Source organism: Bos javanicus, chromosome 16, assembly GCF_032452875.1.
Source record: "Bos javanicus breed banteng chromosome 16, ARS-OSU_banteng_1.0, whole genome shotgun sequence".
In the NCBI taxonomy this organism is placed as follows: domain Eukaryota; kingdom Metazoa; phylum Chordata; class Mammalia; order Artiodactyla; family Bovidae; genus Bos; species Bos javanicus.
Genome location: NC_083883.1, coordinates 76402425 through 76420800, shown reverse-complemented (window position 1 = coordinate 76420800; position 18376 = coordinate 76402425). Strand labels below are relative to the sequence as shown.

The window sequence follows — 18376 nt, the reverse complement described above, 5'->3', positions numbered from 1 at the left end:
TATGTCTCTGGTCCTCTTTCCTGTCTCACATTGGTTCCTTCTTTATATCTTTCGTTGTAAAGATCATTTATGCTAGTTTTCAGGTCATTTTCATCCATTTGTTGTTCAGTTGCTAAGTCGTGCCTGACTCTTTGCAGCCCCATGGACAGCAGGATGGGAGGCTTCCCAGTCCTTCACCGTCTCCTGGAGCTTGCTCAAATTCATGTCCGTTGAGTCGGTGGTGCTATCCAACTGTCTCCTCCTCTGTTGCCCACTTCTCCTCCTGCCCTCGGTCTTTCCCAGCATCAGGGTCTTTCCCAGTGAGTCAGCTCTTCACATCAGGTGGCCAAAGGATTGGAGCTTCATCTTCAACATCAGTCCTCCCAGCAAATATTCAGGGTTTGTTTCCTTTAGGACTGACTGGTCTGCTCTCCTTGCAAGCTAAGGGATGCTCAAGAGTCTTACCACAATTCAAAAGCATCAACTCATAGGTGCTCAACCTTTTGGGGGCTTCTCTGTTGGCTCAGACTGTAAAGAATCTGCCTGCTGGAGACTAACACCTTCAACTTTCACTTCATGACCTTTGTGGTCAACTCTCACATCCATACAGGACTACCGGCAAAGTTTTGACTATACAGACCTTTGTTGGCAAAGTGATATCTCTGCTTTTTCATATACTGCCTAGGTTTGTCATACCTTTCCTTCCAAGGAGCAAGCATTTTTAATTTCATGGCTGCAAGCACTACCTGCACTGATTTTGGAGCCCAAGAAAATAAAATCTTCCATTGTTCTCCCATCTATTTGCCATGAAGAGATGAGACCAGATGCCTTGATCTTAGTTTTCTGAATGTTGAGTTTTAAACCAGCTTTTCCATTCTCCTCTTTCACACTTATCAAGAGGCTCTTTAGTTCCTCTTCACTTTATGCCATTAGAGTCGTATCATCTGCACATCTGAGGGTGTTGATATTTCTCCCAGAAATCTTGATTACAGCTTGTGATTCATCCAGCCAGACATTTCTCGTGATGTACTCTGCATAGAAATTAAATAAACAGTGTGACGAGTCTTTTTATTCTATTGCCTTCCTCTATTTCTTTGCATTGTTTACTTATGAAAACTTTCTTATCTCTCCTTGCTATTCTCTGAAACTCTGCATTCAGATGGGTGTGTCTTTCCATTTCTCTTTTGTCTTTTGCTTCTCTTCTTTTCTCAACTATTTGTAAAGCCTCCTCAGACAATGACTTTGCCTTCTTGCATTTCTTTTGCTTTGGGATGGTTTTGGTCACCACCTCCTGTGCAATGTTTGGAACCTCCTTCCATACCTCTTCAGAACTCTATATACCAGATCTAATCTCTTTAATAAAAAATGACAGGATGATCTCGGGTTCGTTTCCAAGGCAAACCATTCAACATCATGGTAATCCAAGTCTATGCCCCAACCACTAATGCTGAAGAAGCTGAACAACACCAAAAAAAAAATTAAAAAAAAAACACAGATTGGAATGCAAAAAATTCCTTGATTGGAATGCAAAAGTAGGAAGCCAAAAGATACCTGGAGTAAAAGGCAAGTTTAGCCTTGGAGTACAAAATGAAGCAAGGCAAAGGCTAACAGAGTTTTGTCAAGAGAACACACTGCTCATAGCAAACACCCTCTTCCAACAACACAAGAAAGGATTCTACACATGGACATCACCAGGTGGTCAATACTGAAATCAGGCTTCCCTGGTGGCACAGCTGGTAAAGAATCTGCCTGCAATGTGGGAAACCTGGGCTCGATCCCTGTGTCATGAAGATCCCCTGAGAAGGGAATGGCAACACACTCCAGTGTTCTTGACTGGAGAATCCCAAGGACAGAGGAGCCTGGTGGGCTGTAGTCCATGGGACTGCAAAGAGTCGGACACGACTGAGCAACTAGCACACATCCAGTTTCCCAAGATTCACTTTTAAAAGACTGTCCTTTCACCATCAGATTTCCTTAGTACCCTTGTGAGCTGTCATTTGACCGTAAAAGTGAAAGTTTATTTCTGGGGTCTCTGTTGTTTTTTTTTTTTTTTTCAATTGAAATATAGCTATTTTACAGTATTATATTATTTTCAGGTGTACAACATAGTGATTTTTTTATTTTTAAAGCTCATACTCCATTTAAAGTTATTCCAAAATAATAGCCATATTTCCCTGTGCTGTACAATATATCCTGCTGTGTCTGGGCTCTCCATTCTGTTGTATTGGTCCGTGTGTTTTTCCTCTGTGATTATACAATTTGTTTTGATTATTGTAGTTTTTTAAGTAAATTCTGAAGTTAGAAAAAGTGAGTCTTTTCAACTTTGCATTTCCTTATCGGGAGATTTTCTTGTCTATTCTACTCCCTTGAGATTCCATATAAATTACAGGTTTAATTTGTCTCTTTATGAAAAACGCATTTTCAGTATGGTCAAAGGGTTGCATTTAATCTGTATATTGGTTTGTATGGTATTAACATCTTTAGAATATTGTCTTCCAATCCATGAATGCAGGATTTGCGTTCATATTTTTATGTCTTCTTCAATTTCTTTAAGCAATGCTTTGTAGTTCAGTGTGCAAGTCTTTCACCTCTTAGGTTACTTTTATCCCTCTTGTATTTTATCCTTCTTGATGCTACTTTATTGGTTTTTTTTTTTTTAATTTTATTTTTGATTGTTGTAGCTCAGCTGGCAAAGAATCTGCCTGCAATGTAGGAGACCTGGGTTCGATCCCTGGGTTGGGAAGATCCCCTGGAGAAGGGAAAAGCTACCCACTTCAGTATTCTGGCCTAGAGAATTCCATGAGCTGTATAGTCCATGGGGTCGCAAAAAGTCGGACATGACTGAGCAACTCACACTTTCACTTTTAGATTGTCCATTGGTAGTGTATAGAAATGCAACTGATTTTTCTTTGTTGATTTTGTAGCTTCCAGCTTTGTTGAATTAATTTTTCTAATAGGTTTGTGTGTATTTGTGCATTTATGTGTGTATAATCTTTAGAGTTTTCCACTTAAAAGATTATTTAATGTGGAACAAGATCATCTTATTTCTTCTTCCCCAGTTTGGATGCTTTTTATTGCTTTTTCTTGCCTAATTGCTCTGATTAGGCAAGAAAAAGAAATTAAAATATCATTTTATATTGATAGAAATGGCAAACGTGGGCATCCTGTATTGTGACTTAAGGGAAAAAAATCAATCTTTTACTACTGAGTATGGGTCTTCCCAGGTGGCTCACAGGTAAAGAATGCAGGAGACACAGGTTTAATCCCTGGGTTGGGAAGATCCCCTGGAGTAGGAAATGGCAACCCACTCCAGTATTCTTTCCTGGGAAATTCCATGAACAGAGGAGCCTGGCGGGCAACAGTCTGCGGGGTCTCAAAGAGTCAGACACGACTGAGTGAGCACAAAAGCACTATTGAGTACGTTGTTAGCTACGGGTTTTTCATAAATGATCTTTATTATGTTGAATTTCATTCTATTGCAGATAAACTTTTAAATGATATTTAAGCCATCTTACATCTTTTACTTTTAAGTGAAATCACATTAAATTCATAGCTAATTTTGGCATTATAGTAATGATAAATTTGCTTTCTGTACCACATAATATTATCCTAGGAAATGTTGATGGATAGGAAGAAGAATGCTTTGACATTGAATATAAATTTATGATTTTATAACACTAGCTTTAAAGAGAAGCATTAGTATAATTCATGCAGGGGAAAATGAAATTAGGGATTTAATTTAGAAACAAATCAAACCCCTTAAATTTATAGATCTTTTAACCTTTATAATTTTCTTCTTCTACCTTTTTTCTTATACCAATTTTTTCTTCTTTTTTCAGCATATGTCTCTCCAACTGTTGACTTAGAGCCTGAATATTTTGAGGACTTCGGTATTATTTTGGTTATAAATAACCTTGCATTGTGAAACCCTAGTGTTCTACATGAAATTATTTCAATGATCTGTAATTAGAGAAGAAACATCATGTCACATATTGGTGGTTATTGACATACATTATTATTTTAACAGTGCAAATCCCGTGACCAATGTAAGTAGCATTATGTGTAGACATGTAGATAACACAGTTTTCAAGATGTGTCCCAATTTAGGATTTCCAATGGGATGATGTAACTTTCTTAAATGCTATGGTCGTGTGTACATTAAAATGTATTGCTTGCCATTTGATAGAGTTATTTTGTGATGTAGATTTGTAGATAGATTTTCTTTCTGTTGCTATGTTGTATACACAAGCCTCATGGACAAGTGAAATATTTTTTCTACAACAGGCAGGAGTTGCCCACTATATCTTTTCTCACATAATTCACACAATATATGTTTAAGAGCTTGGTGAATTATAGTGGTGACAGTTAAATGAAATATAAATATTTCTTGATAAGAAAATGAAGAGAAATAGCTATTATTTTTCTTTACGTTAGACTAGTTTAGTCGGGTTAATCTTTTTATAAACTGCAGTTGAGGCTTGTTACATTTTCCCCTCTGAAAACTGTGGCCAGACTGCCACTACCACTCTGCAGGGCTGTCTTCAGAGGCTACTCTTGCTGCTGTTCAGTCACTCAGTCATGTCCGACTTTTGCGACCCCCTGGACTGCAGCACGCAGGCTTCCCTGTCCATCACCAACTCCCAGAGTTTGCTCAGACTCACGTCCATTGAGTCAGTAATACTATCCAAGTGTCTCATCCTCTGTCGTCCCGTTCTCTTCCTGCCTTCAACCTTTCCCAGCTCCAGGGTCTTTTCCAAGGAGTTGGCTCTTTTCATCAGGTGGCCAAAGTATCGGAACTTCAGCTTCAGCATCAGTCCTTCCAATGTATAATCAGTGTTGGTTTCCTTTGGGATTGACTGGTTGGAACTCCTTGCTCTCTAAGGGACTCTCAAGAGTCTTTAACACCATAGTTTGATAGTATCAAACTTAGGCACTCAGCCTTTTTTATTGTCCAGCTCTTACATCCATGCATGACTACTGGAAAAACCATAGCTTTGACTAGACGGACCTTGGTAGGCAAAGTAATGTCTCTGCTTTTAATAAGCTGTCTACGTTTGTCATTGTTTTACTTCTAAAGAGCAAGCGTCTTTAACTTCATGGATGCAGTCACTGTCCACAGCGATTCTGGAGCCAAAGTAAAAAAAAAACCTGTCACTGTTTCCATTGTTTCCCCATCTATTTGCCATGAAGTGATGGGAACAGATGCCATGATCTTCATCCTCTGAATATTGAGTTTTAAGCCAGCTTTCTTCACTTTCCTCTTTCACCTTCATCAAAAGGCTGTTTAGTTCCCCTTCGCTTTCTGCCATAAGGATGGTGTCATCTGCATATCTTAGGTTATTGATATTTCTCCCCACAATCTTGATTCCAGCTTCTGCCTCATCCAGCCTGGCATTTCACATGATGTCCTCTGCATGTAAGTTACATAAGCAGGGTGACAAGATACAGCCTTGACGTACTGCTTTCCCAATTCTGAACCAGTCCATTGTTTCATGTCTGGTTCTAATCATTCCTTCTTGACCTGCATACAGGTTTTGCAGGAGGCAGGTAAGGTGGTCTGGTGTTCCCATCTCTTGAAGAATTTTCCATGATTTGTTGTGATCCGCACAGTCAAAGGCTTGAGAGTAGTCAATGAAGCAGAAGTAGATGATTTTTCCTATGCTTTTTCTATGATCTAATGGATGTTGGCAATTTGATCTCTGGTTCCTCTGCCTTTCTCTAAATCCAGCTTGTACATCTGGAAGTTCTCGGTTCACATACTGTTGAAACCTGACTTGAAGGATTGTGAGCATTACTTTGCTAGCATGTGAAATGAGGACAATTGTGTGGTAGTTTGAGTATTCTTTGGCATTGCCTTTCTTTGAGACTGGAATGAAAACTGACCTTTTCCAGTCTTGTGGCCGCTGTTGAGTTTTCCAAATTTGCTGGCATAGTGAGTGCAGCACTTTCACAGCATCATCATGTAGGATTTGAAATAGCTTAACTGGAATTTCATCATCTCCACTAGCTTTGTTTGTAGTGATACTTCCTAAGGCCCACTTGACTCCAGGATGTCTGGCTCTAGGTGAGTGATCACACCGCTGCGGTTTTCCAGGTCATTAGCATCTTTTTTTGTATAGTTATTCTGTGTATTCTTGCCACCTCTTCATATCTTCTGTTTCAGATGCTAATACTTCATAATGTTTATGGAATAAAAAGAGCGGGACCTAACATGACATTTTATGGTCTGAGTTTTAGATAATACAAATAATGGTAGTTTAGAAGCAGAGGTGCTACTGATAGACATTTCTGAGAATTACCATTTGGTGGTTTATTTATTGTTCTCTGGATAGTTTTTAAAAAATGCATGTTTACATTTTGGTGTGTAATTTTTATCCATGTGCCCTGATGTTTCATCTGCATTATTAGAGAAAATCTCCTTATAATTAGGACTGTATCTTAATTCCAGGGACAGGGAAATAGAGGGGTGATGATAAGATAAAGCTATCATTTGTGAAGATGGCAAATAGCATATGTTTGATAGACTTACAGAACTTCATTATGGTTTATTAAACAATCACACTTTTGGGGGAAAAGTATGTAAAATTCCTAACAAAATCATAGGGAATAGACTTAATCAGATCAGATCATATCAGATCAGTCGCTCAGTTGTCTCCTACTCTTTGCGACCCCATGAATTGAAGCACACCAGGCCTCCCTGTCCATCACCAACTCTCGGAGTTCACTGAGACTCACGTCCATCAAGTCAGTGATGCCATCCAGTCATCTCATCCTCTGTCATCCCCTTCTCCTCCTGCCCCCAATCCCTCCCAGCATCAGAGTCTTTTCCAATGAGTCAACTCTTCACATGAGGTGGCCAGAGGACTGCAGTTTCAGCTTTAGCATCATTCCTTCCAAAGAAATCCCAGGGAAATCTGATCTCCTTCAGAATGGACTGGTTGGATCTCCTTGCAGTCCATGGGACTCTCAAGAGTCTTCTCCAACACCACAGTTCAAAAGCATCAATTCTTCTATGCTCAGCTTTCTTTATAGTCCAACTCTCACATCCATACATGACCACAGGAAAAACCATAGCCTTGACTAGACGAACCTTTGTTGGCAAAGTAATGTCTCTGCTTTTGAATATGCTATCTAGGTTGGTCATAACTTTCCTTCCAAGGAGTAAGTGTCTTTTAATTTCATGGCTGCAGTCACCATCTGTAGTGATTTTGGAGCCCAGAAAAATAAAGTCTGACACTGTTTCCACTGTTTCCCCATCTATTTCCCATGAAGTGATGGGACCGGATGCCATGATCTTCATTTTCTGAATGTTGAGCTTTAAGCTAACTTTTTCACTCTCCACTTTAACTTTCATAAAGAGGCTTTTAAGTTCCTCTTCACTTTCTGCCATAAGGGTGGTGTCATCTGCATATCTGAGGTTATTGATATTTCTGAACTACAATTGGATAAAATGTTTTAAAACAATTTTCTTCTAATCTACTGAATTCTAATTGTTCCCACTACCTTACTGAATAACCTAGGATGGTAGTTGCAGCACACAATGTTAAAATGTAAGGGTCCTGTTAAGAATTTCAAAAGGAATCTATTTTGAAAAGTTCTGTGGTCAGAATGACATGGATGCACTTGCAGTCATGCTAAAACTAGATTGATAATTTTTTCTTCGCTGTAATTATAGCGGATCTACACATTAAGATGCAACAGCTATTTGGAGACACCTACGTGCTCAATTATCATCAAAGTGTTTTTGTTTTTCTCAGATGCAGCAGTCATTGCTGTGATTATTCTTTCTGTACGTAAGTATTCCAAACTTTGATACCACTTAAATCAAGATATCACTCTGAAGAAGTGCATTAATTTTTTAGTGATTTTTCATTTCTTTAGTTTTAATATTGTGAAATTAAGTAAACCAGTTTAGGAAAACATAAACTTTCATGTAATATACTATCTTTTATGTATATATTCTTTTATATTGTATATGTCCACTTACTAACAAACCCTAAATAATATATGTTGTTTCAAGATGCATAGCCATATGAGTTTACACCCCAAATATGCTGTGGGTCATTTTTGAAATTAATCTAGGGCTTCTCTGACTTACTGTGAACTATGTAAGTGATTCCAGAGAATTGGATTCAGAAAGTGAAGAGAAAAACAGAATAAAAATGTGTACTTGCTTAAATAAAATATCATTTTCTGACCATGGAAATCTAACCAACATTTATTTCTTCTGCTAGATTTTGAATCTTGGAAGTGATTTTTCAATTACATGTCCCTTGTTTCCTGGTTTTTTGTAGTTATTGCTGCTGGAATAGTTACTGCCTGCCTGTACAAATATTCCGCAGAGCGGACAGAGAGGGTACATTAAAGCATGTTTCTTTAATTTACTTGTCCTTCTCACTCTTGACATACTTCTGTGAAGTTTTGTTTGTACTCTATTTTCCATGCTGACTTTAAAAAAAAAAATGTGTGCATGTGTATGCCATTGGGGTAGAATTTCTTCACTAAAAATGTCTGTATCTGCTGTTAATATCAACTCAAGAAGAGTGACCATGCTGGTCACTTCAGCTATTTTAAGAAAAATTTCTGTGGGATTAGAGGTTTAAGTGCTGCAGCAAGTCATGGGTCTTCCCTCCCTAGATGTACCCTACTGTCTAGATTGGACAGATAGCCAAAATTAAATTTAAAATGGTTAGCTGTGGAGACTTGAAAACTGTAGTCGCTGAAATTGTTATGGTAAATGTTTCATTTGTCTGTATAGCTTAGGTAGTTTTAAGAAGCTCCTTAGGTATTTAATTCAAATACCCTGTTTGATTTCTTTTCATTTAGAGTTGTTATTTATCCAGGCTAAACTGGGGGTTAAAAGCAACACTATTTGATTTCCCTCTTATGTTGTTTTAATTTACTAAGTAGCAGTAAAACTGATGGGGTTAAACTAAGTTGCTGAGTGGGTTAATGTTGGGGGCCAGAGTGAGGCACTCTGAGGAAGGAGGCTCGACATACGCAAAGGCGGGATCGAGCCTCAGGAGTCACCCTGGAAATCCTTGAGCATCTACCCCCATAACCAGAGCCTGCCTACTTTACTACTTGTGCTCTCACCTACACCTCTGACTTTACGGGGGGCTGTCCCCCACCACCTCTTTCGGAGAAGGAGTTAACTTAGAGCTCCAGTTAATAAAATCTCCTGGGCGTGACAAGAGTGTTTTAACCTACAAACTCCTCTGAAGATTCTCTAGCCTGCCTGACAGGCTTGTCCGGCCACATGTGATTGCTCACAGCCTCCCAACCGTGAGAGGCACAAGATGCTTTAAACCTTCTAAAAACAGGTTCCTTAGAAAAGTTAGAAAACCATTAGTATAAGTATAGTGGGCTGATTAGAAATTGTATTGGTGAAGGGTTTTTCATTTGTTGAGCCAATATTTGTTGCTAAGTCTCCACATCCCCTGCCCTTACACACATTAATGAATATATAGAAGAAATAAGTATTAACCTTTGATATAAATCACATTAGACCTTAGGCTAAGTAAATTCTTTCCTTAACTAAAACCCACTATACCCTCACCCTATAGGAATGTAACTTTATTTGGGTGGCGTCTGTTTTAAGAATAATCACCCCTGGAGAAATAAGTGTCCTGGTTGACTGACCGCTGTCACAAGGAGAGGGTCATAAATTGTCAGCAGGCCCTCTGGCCAGAAGATGATGTAACACCCCTAAGACCTCTGTATACATTTGTATGAAGCACCTGACTTTGATAAAAATCAGGACTGCTGACCCCGCGTGACTCTTGCATAACATCTCAGTGTATAAAAGTAGACCATGGAAAATAAAGAATGGGGATCAGTTTCTCAAAATACTGGTCTCATGTTGCTCTCTCTGTTACACTCTGGCTGAGTCTCCATCTGGAGCGAGGAACCCACCAAGCTTACTAATTTTACCTGGGCTTCTAAGATCCGACTGGGGAGGCCTCAATGTCTCCTCTCCTTCGGGAGAACGGAAGGACGCCTGCGGCCTACGTAAGTGGTGCAAACTTCTTGTCTTGAAGTTTTATTGGTCTCCCGCGTAAACCAAGCTACTCAGCCTCTTTTCTCCACTGAATTTTCCTACTGAGCTATCCTCATTCTATTACTCTTTATATCTTTAATTAACATCTAACTGAAGCTATTGTATCCTGATCCTCACTGTCACGGTCCCCACTTCGAACTCCCTGGATCAGCCGGGGCTGGACCCCGGCAGGTTAAGATTTACAAGACATCTCATTAATATTGTATATCTTTTTATATCTAAATTTAAAAAAGGAAGGGGGACTTAGATTTTTTAAATATATATAAATGCATATCTTGTGAGGAGAATAGGGTTTTTTAATCAAGCTTAAATTGTAATGAAATAACTGACAACAAAAGACTTAGAATAAATCATGAAGCATAGACTAAGATAAGGTGTTTTGAAATTCATGATTTTTAGTAATTTCCCTTTATAATGCTTTGGAAATAGCTTTCAAATCAAACTAATAATTTTAAGGCTTTTTGCAACTCATAGTTTCAGTTCAGTTTAGTTCAGTCGCTCAGTTGTCTCCTACTCTTTGCGACCCCATGAATTGAAGCACACCAGGCCTCCCTGTCCATCACCAACTCTCGGAGTTCACTGAGACTCACGTCCATCAAGTCAGTGATGCCATCCAGTCATCTCATCCTCTGTCATCCCCTTCTCCTCCTGCCCCCAATCCCTCCCAGCATCAGAGTCTTTTCCAATGAGTCAACTCTTCACATGAGGTGGCCAAAGGACTGGAATTTCAGCTTTAGCATCATTCCTTCCAAAGAAATCCCAGGGCTGATCTCCTTCAGAATGGACTGGTTGGATCTCCTTGCAGTCCAAGGGACTCTCAAGAGTCTTCTCCAACACCACAGTTCAAAAGCATCAATTCTTCAGCACTCAGCTTTCTTCACACTCCAACTCTCACATCCATACGTGACCACTGGAAAAACCATAGCTTTAACTAGACGGACCTTTGTTGGCAAAGTAATGTCTCTGCTTTTGAATATGCTATCTAGGTTGGTCATAACTTTCCTTCCAAGGAGTAAGCGTGTTTTAATTTCATGGCTGCAGTCACCATCTGTAGTGATTTTGGAGCCCAGAAAAATAAAGTCTGACACTGTTTCCGCTGTTTCCCCATCTATTTTCCATGAAGCGATGGGACCAGATGCCATGATCTTCATTTTCTGAATGTTGAGCTTTAAGCTAACTTTTTCACTCTCCTTTTTAACTTTCATTAAGGGGCTTTTTAGTTCCTCTTCACCTTCTGCCATAAGGGTGGTGTCATCTGCATATCTGAGGTTATTGATATTTCTCCCAGCAATCTTGATTCCAGCTTGTGCTTCTTCCAGCCCAGTGTTTCTCATGATGTATTCTGCATAGAAGTTAAATAAGCAGGGTGACAATGTACAGCCTTGACGAACTCCTAGTACTCCTAGTTTACTTGTGGTTTTAATATACACATTTTTATATTAATGAGTGAGCTTGGACTACATAATAAAAGTAACTTCTTCACTCATTTAGAGCTCAAATTTTTTTTTTCAAATTTTTTAAATGTTGTTTCATAATCTTTTTTAAAATACCCAAAATGCCTTGATATGAATCTTAAGTCTTATATTAATGGAATGCATGATAGGCATATTTGATTTCTCTATCAGCAGTACTTTTAAATTATGTATACACAGAAGTCTAAGAGAAAGTTAAATTGATGATATATTTTTAAAGGATATTTTTAAAGGTCCAAAAGACTTGTTGTAGAAATAACCTCTAAAGAAGCAAAGCAAAATAGCTTTCTGCTCCTTACTCCTTCATTGTTTAAAACATCAGCAAAATGCTTAAAAGTTCTCAAGCATTAACCAAACTGTCTCTCACTGTAATGAGTTTTTTTAAAGCCAAGCAATTATATGAGCATCCTACCACCAATATCAGTAGCATTAGAGTTCTGAGATCCCATTTCTAAAGAGTTCCCCAGTGAGGCTGCTGCTGGGCCTGAACGACACTGAGAGAAACCAGGGTGTAGACTGTTACTGATGTGCCCACGCTCTTTAACTTTGAAGAAACATCACCAGGCTTACTGGAAAATGTTTCAGTGGTTCAAGGTAATTGTATTTTTTTTTTTTTTAAAGACTGCTCAGGACTTCCCTGGTGGCTTAGATGGTAAAGAATCTTCCTACAATGCAGGAGGCCCAGGTTCGATCCCTGGTTTGGGACGATCCCCTTGAGAAGGCAATGGCTACCCACTGCAGTATTCTTTCCTGGAGAATTCCATGGGCAGAGGAGCCCGTGGGCTACAGTCCACGGGGTCCCAAAGAGTTGGACACAATTAAGTGACTAACCCACACAGGCAAACACACACACATCTTATTTTTAAGTCTTTGTAATTAACTCTTTGTTCAATTAACTCTTGCTACCTTTACTAGTCTCTCTTTATCTTTAATTTTCCCATTTTAATTGTAACATGGCTTGTTGTAGAACTGTTGGGATTCATCTTGCTTGGGACACTCTGTGCTTTGTATACCAGGATATGCTTCTTTCGATAGGTATGGGAAGTTTTTAGCCATAATTTCTTCAAATATATTTTCACTCCCCTTTTCTTTTTCCTCTTCTGCAATCCCTATTGTGCATAAATTGGCCACTTTATATTATCCTATAGGTCTTTTATATTGCTTTCATTTTGTTTTTCACTTGACTTTGTCTGCTCTTCTGATTGGGTGATTTTCATTTTTCCATCTTTCAGATCACTTATTCATTCTTCTGCATTATTCAATCTTCAATTTACTGGCTTTAGGTCAGTTTTTGTCCCAGGAAATGAGTTTTCTAATTTTTGTGGGCTCCTTTTGTCTATCTGGGCTCCCTCTGACTCATTATCAGTTATTTCCGGTCAATTCTTTTGCTCTTTTAATTGGGAGTTCCTCTGCTTCCTCATTTTGCTTAAATTCTCTTCCTCTATGAATTTGGTAGAAACAATTACCTACTGTGGCCCTGGAGGACTATTTTCACGTGGGCCCATCCCTGTCTAGCCTGCATGGGTTTAATATTTTTGGTGGAAGGGCTGTTTTTATTATGGATGACTGCTACCTCTTTCCTCAGTGTGTGCTGGCCATTCTCCTCTAGAAAGAGTGTGTGACTGGTATAGTGGTGGCCAGAGCCTCTGCTAGATACTGAGCAGGACCTTGTCCTTGTTCTGTGGTTGTTACAACCAGAAAGGGGGCAGGGTCTGCTCCTTAGTTGCTGGATCAGAAGGCCCCAGATATGTTTCCGCGCTGTGGTGTGAAGCAGGCGGGACTGGGAGCCCCCTGGGAGATGAACCGCCCAGTACTCCTCCACTGGTTCTGCCCACAGGCGCGCACACTGTGGCGTCACCTGTCACCTGTTGTGCGGGCTCACCAAGTACTGCCCTCAGCCCCACGTCAGTCATGGGTATGATACCAGCAATCAGTCTTGTCATCCTTCAGGCACGGGTTTCACAAGACCATCAGTGCCGATCGCTAAGTGTCTATGCACTGATATCAGGTATGAGTGCCACTTCTGTGCAAATGGATGCACATTGGGAGCTATGGAAGCAACCCAGACCCTGGCCTGGCCCTGTCTCTATGTGCCCACACCCACTGGAGGCTAAGGCTAGACCTTTCCCCGCTGTGAGAGCACCTGTTGTCCACTCGGAGGTTCCGTGGGTGCTCAGATTACAAAGCAGGTATCAGCGGCTTCAATCAGTGAATAGCACAGCCAAGCGGAGAGGGCTCAGATTTCAGCTCTGTTCTCAAAGAGCATCTTCTACGGATCAGCTCTGATTCCATCCCCCGCCTCTGCCTGAGGGCACCTCCCTGCTGCTTGCATTCTTGCAATCTCCCAGAGGTGGTCCAGAGTCCGCTGGGAGCTCGATGGGACAGAGGCTGCTCTGGCAGGCCCTTCCCTTCCCTGTGCTTGTGCTCATGAACAATGGGCTTTCGGGGGTGGCACCACACCCACTCTGAGCACACCAAAAGTCAGGCTGTTGTTTTCAGACCCTGCCCTCCATTCCAGTGACCCTTGACAGCGGCGCTTCACTTCTAGGGGGAGCCCAGGTTTGTTCCATATACACCTGCCGGTGGCCGCCATACTACACTCCAGGCCCTTCGGAACGCCTGCAGCCAGCCCTCGTCCTCTTCTGGGTCAATCCTCCATAGTCTCGGTGCCCTGGCCCCGCTTGCATCAGCGGATGCACGTCGCAGGCTGGGGAGCGCAGGGCGGCGGCACAGACCGTCAGCGCAGGTCTGGTTTGCCTGCGGAAAACTGAATGGCGCGCTCTCCGCTGACTCCTCGAAGCTCTCTTTCCGTCCCAGCCAGTGAAGGGACTTCACAGGGCGCAGGAACCTTCCCTCTTACGGCTCCCTCCCCCCGTGCATGCAGGCAACTTTCTGCCTCCTTTTTGTTTTGTTTTTTCACGCCACCCAGTTAGGTGGAGATCTTTTTTGTACTTTTAGGTATCTGAAATTTTCTGTCAGCATTTTAAGAGGCATTCTGTGAGGATTGTATCTGAGGAAGGAGGTGAGCTATAACTCCTATTTCACCATTTTGATTGGAGTCCCTTATTCGTTAAAACTTAAAATTATTTTAATGTTATATAAATAACGACTCATCCAGAAACTGTAGTTTTTAAGCTGTCTGCTTAAATGAGCTTTCCTAAAGTTTTTTGGAGTCAATAAATCCAACGCAGGCAGTGGGAGTGTAAGCTATGCAGCAAAAACTTGAAGGATCAAATTAATTGGAACTTTTTTCTAGTTGGCTATTCTTCTTGAGCAGTCAAAAAACTTTTCAAAAAAAATTTAAACAGAAACTAATAACAAGGATTTTTTTGATTAGTTGAGAGAGCGCATGTACAAAATTTAGATCCATGTCGGGAAAAGGAAAGGTTATATAATAAGCTGTATAGGTGGAAAAAACTGTGGCGCAGGAAGAAACTGTCTTCAACGCAAAAGATCCATCTCAAAATGTGTGGCGTCATAAAAATCGATTTCAGAGACAACATTACATGAAATTAATACTTGCTCTGTGCGTCCCTCAAAATCTAAGGTGTTAGAGGCCAGGACCATTTCTCCTCATCCCGTCTCATTTGGAGAAAATAAGAGTTTACATTAGTCACTTGAGGCTAAGTGGTTTCATGGGCAAACAGATTGTACACAAACTTACAATCCATTTATCTGCTGAATGATCTATAAGACTTTGGAGGTAAAGTGGTTTTTTGCACCAAATTCCTGTTTCAGGCTCCTAATGAGAATCAGGAGAGCCATGATGTATAAACTTAATTGTCAGCTTACTTCCCTTCTCCTCCCTCATTGATTTCATCCCTTTTTTATGCCACCCTTGCTTCCTTTCTGTGTGACGTCACTATTTCATTCAGCACTCTCCCCTTCTGTTCAGCACATACCTAACTGGTGAGAGCTACAGACAAGGAAATTTTATTTCCCTCTGAGAAGAGATGAGAGAAAGGTTTGCTTTTACCATTGAAAAGTATCTCTTTTCTGTTACATTTTTTTCAGAGATGTTCAATGAATATTTGGCTGTTGACACTAAGCTAATTTGGCAGTGGACATCCAAGGGATACCTGGTTTCCCGTTCCCTTTGCTAGATTATTGATGTTTTCTCCTACCTTCCCTGTTTTTGTGTAAAATAATGTGCACTCACACGTTTTGCTTTGACTTAGGAGACTTGTAGCTCAGTCAGTAAAGAATCTGTGGTGCCGGAGACCCGGGTTACATCCCAGGGTTGGGAAGATCCCCTGGAGAAGGAAATGGCAACCCACTCCAGCATCCTTGCCTGGAAAATCTCATGGACAGAGGAGCCTAGTGGGCTGCAGTGCATGGGGTCGCAAAGAGTCGGGCATGACTGAGTGACTAACACTTACTTACTTATTAGAATAACTGTTGACCACAGAGTTAGCCATCAGACTAACTCCTCTACCTTCTAGGAGCTGGGAATCCAAAACATGGGGGAATTTTTTAGCCCAGTGAGAAATAATAACAGAATCTGTTCATTTTATATTCACTTTGGGGTTTTTTTAAAATAGAAATCACTATACATTTTACTTAATTTTGTAAAGAAATTCACTTTCAACTTGTAAATATTAATTCTGCAAAGGCATTCCTTGACCAGGATATTTTTATCATGTAATAAAATCCACCACCAACAAAAATCCATCGGTTTGGGAAAATCATGAAATGTATCGCCTTTAGATGTGTAACCCCCCTCTACTTTCTGTCTCTGAATGAAATGAATTAGAAGTTCTTTTGGGGGGACCAGAACGTGTGTCCACAGAGCCGGGAAGAGAGGAGGTGAATTTTACATAACCTGTGATGTGTGGTGCTACCTTAGGTTACAGTCACAACTTTGGGAGCAGATTCTACAAAGGCCGGTAAGGGGCAACTTCTTAGTAAGAGCACAGCGGTGTCTTTCATCACAGGGTAAAAGGTGAAGACAAAGAATCCCATCTAGAACGGCATGTGGGCCTAGCCAGCCCTATGTTTCCGTGCGGTTCTCTAAGAATTCCTTAGAGGCTAAAGCCAACCAGGAAAGAGTGTTCAGACAGCCCATGAGGTTCAAGTGTCTGTGAACACTTGGAGTAGACTTAAGGAATGCTGAAGGTAATTTAACATAACTGTAATTAGCTCACATTTTAATCATCTTCGTTGTTTTAATCAGGTTCTTTGTTATATCAAATGAGCTGTTTAAGTTTATAGTAATACTTATTTATCTTTGTCAAGGGCTTCCCAAGTGGTGCTAGTTGTTAAAGAACCTTCCTGCCAATGCAGGAGACGTAAGAGACGCGGATTCAATCCCTGGGCCAGGAAGATCCCCTGGAGGAGGGCACATGGCAACCCACTCCAGTGTTCTTGCCCAGAGAATCCCCATGGACAGGGGAGCCTGGTGGGCTACAGTCCATGGGGTTGCAAAGAGTTGGACATGAACGAAGCCGCTTAGCATGCACGCATGCATCCTTGCCAAACATTAGATTTCTATTTAAAATACTACTTAAAGAGAAGCATTTCCTTATAACAGAAAAAAAAAAAAAAAAGTATTGCTTCAAAAAATAGAAAAATAGTCATCTTCAAGGATTCAGTGAGAGGCCTGACTGTTGAATCGCTCTCCACAGCAGACCTGAGGACACGGCCATGTAACAAGTACCGCGCGCGGCAGCGCCGGCTCATAGTGAAGCCTCCCCTCCAGGGGAATAATGAAGTCTCCGGCGTTCACATGGTCAGCTCTTCATGAGGCAGGCACCCGAGGGTTCGCTGGGCGGGCACACTGTCAGTAACCGGCGCCTCCGCGTTCGGTTGTAGTCTGTCTGCTGTAGTCCGGTTCCGAAGCAGGAGTGGAACTGCGTTTCCCAGCTCCAGAGCCGGTGGTCCTGAGTGGCTGCTGCCAATGTCTAAACTGGCTCCTCCTACGTAAAGTGAGCTCGCGTGCACGGGGGTTAAGTAAAATATATGAAAACTAATTTTCCTGCTTCTTTTCATTTTTTTTTAATGTGGCTTCTAGAAAATTCAAAATTACCTACGTAACTTGCATTATATTTCTTTGGACAATGCTGGAATTGAATAATAAATTTTAGAAAGCTGTCTGTTGTCACCAAAAAATGTGATGTAAGTTTTAGTTACTTAGGAGACTCTAACCAGAACACATGATTTCCTTCAAGTGAGGGGTAAGCAAGGCATTCCTGAAATTGAACACTCAGAATCATTACCTTTTTAAAGGTTCCCCCTCAGAGCAACATTTTAAATTGCAATGTTAGAAAAATGTGTGTTTTTAAAAGAATCCTTTGTTCAGTGACTTACTGCAAAATGCAGTTGTTTTTTAATTGTCCATTTTCTAACTGGACTGCTGGAATTTAATTTATGTACTTAATTCTGTTCATCTCTGATGCTGTCTTTTTACCTTACCTTGTAGGGAAACAGAGTTTAGCACTCCATCCACCACTTATTAGAAAAATTTGACCACTCCTGTAGTACAGACACACTAAAAGGTTTCCATAAATCCATGCGTCCCTTTACCCTTTGATTCCTTTAAAATGTTAAGATCTGCTGTGAGAAACAGCATGAATTTTCCTCAAAAAATTAACAGAACCACTATATGATCCAGCGGTTCTATCTGGATATGTATTTGAAGGAGATGAAACCACCACATGGACGATGTAACTACACCTTTCTGTTTACCTCAGAATTATTTACAATAACAAAGACATGGAAACAACGGAAGCGTCCGCTGAGGGACGACAAAGAAGCCACGGTTTACACACACACTGCAGTACTATCCAGCCGCGAGAAGTAAGGAAACCCTGCCCTTTGTGTCAACACAACGACCTTGAAGGAATTATGCTGAGTGAGTAAGTCACAC

At 40.7% G+C, this 18376-nt stretch overlaps 1 protein-coding gene across 1 annotated transcript in view; it reads left to right on the top strand.

Annotated features, from left to right (window-relative positions):
• The window catches only part of LOC133228185 (membrane cofactor protein-like), a 68809-nt gene extending 50748 nt beyond the window's left edge, over nucleotides 1-18061 (top strand). Inside the window, exons 11-13 of the mRNA XM_061383670.1 lie at nucleotides 3819-3869; nucleotides 7737-7772; nucleotides 8274-18061. Coding sequence (XP_061239654.1) covers nucleotides 3819-3869; nucleotides 7737-7772; nucleotides 8274-8344 — 158 coding nt within the window. The 3' untranslated portion in view covers nucleotides 8345-18061. The remainder of the gene's footprint in view (nucleotides 1-3818; nucleotides 3870-7736; nucleotides 7773-8273) is intronic.
• Nucleotides 18062-18376: the final 315 nt, after the last annotated feature.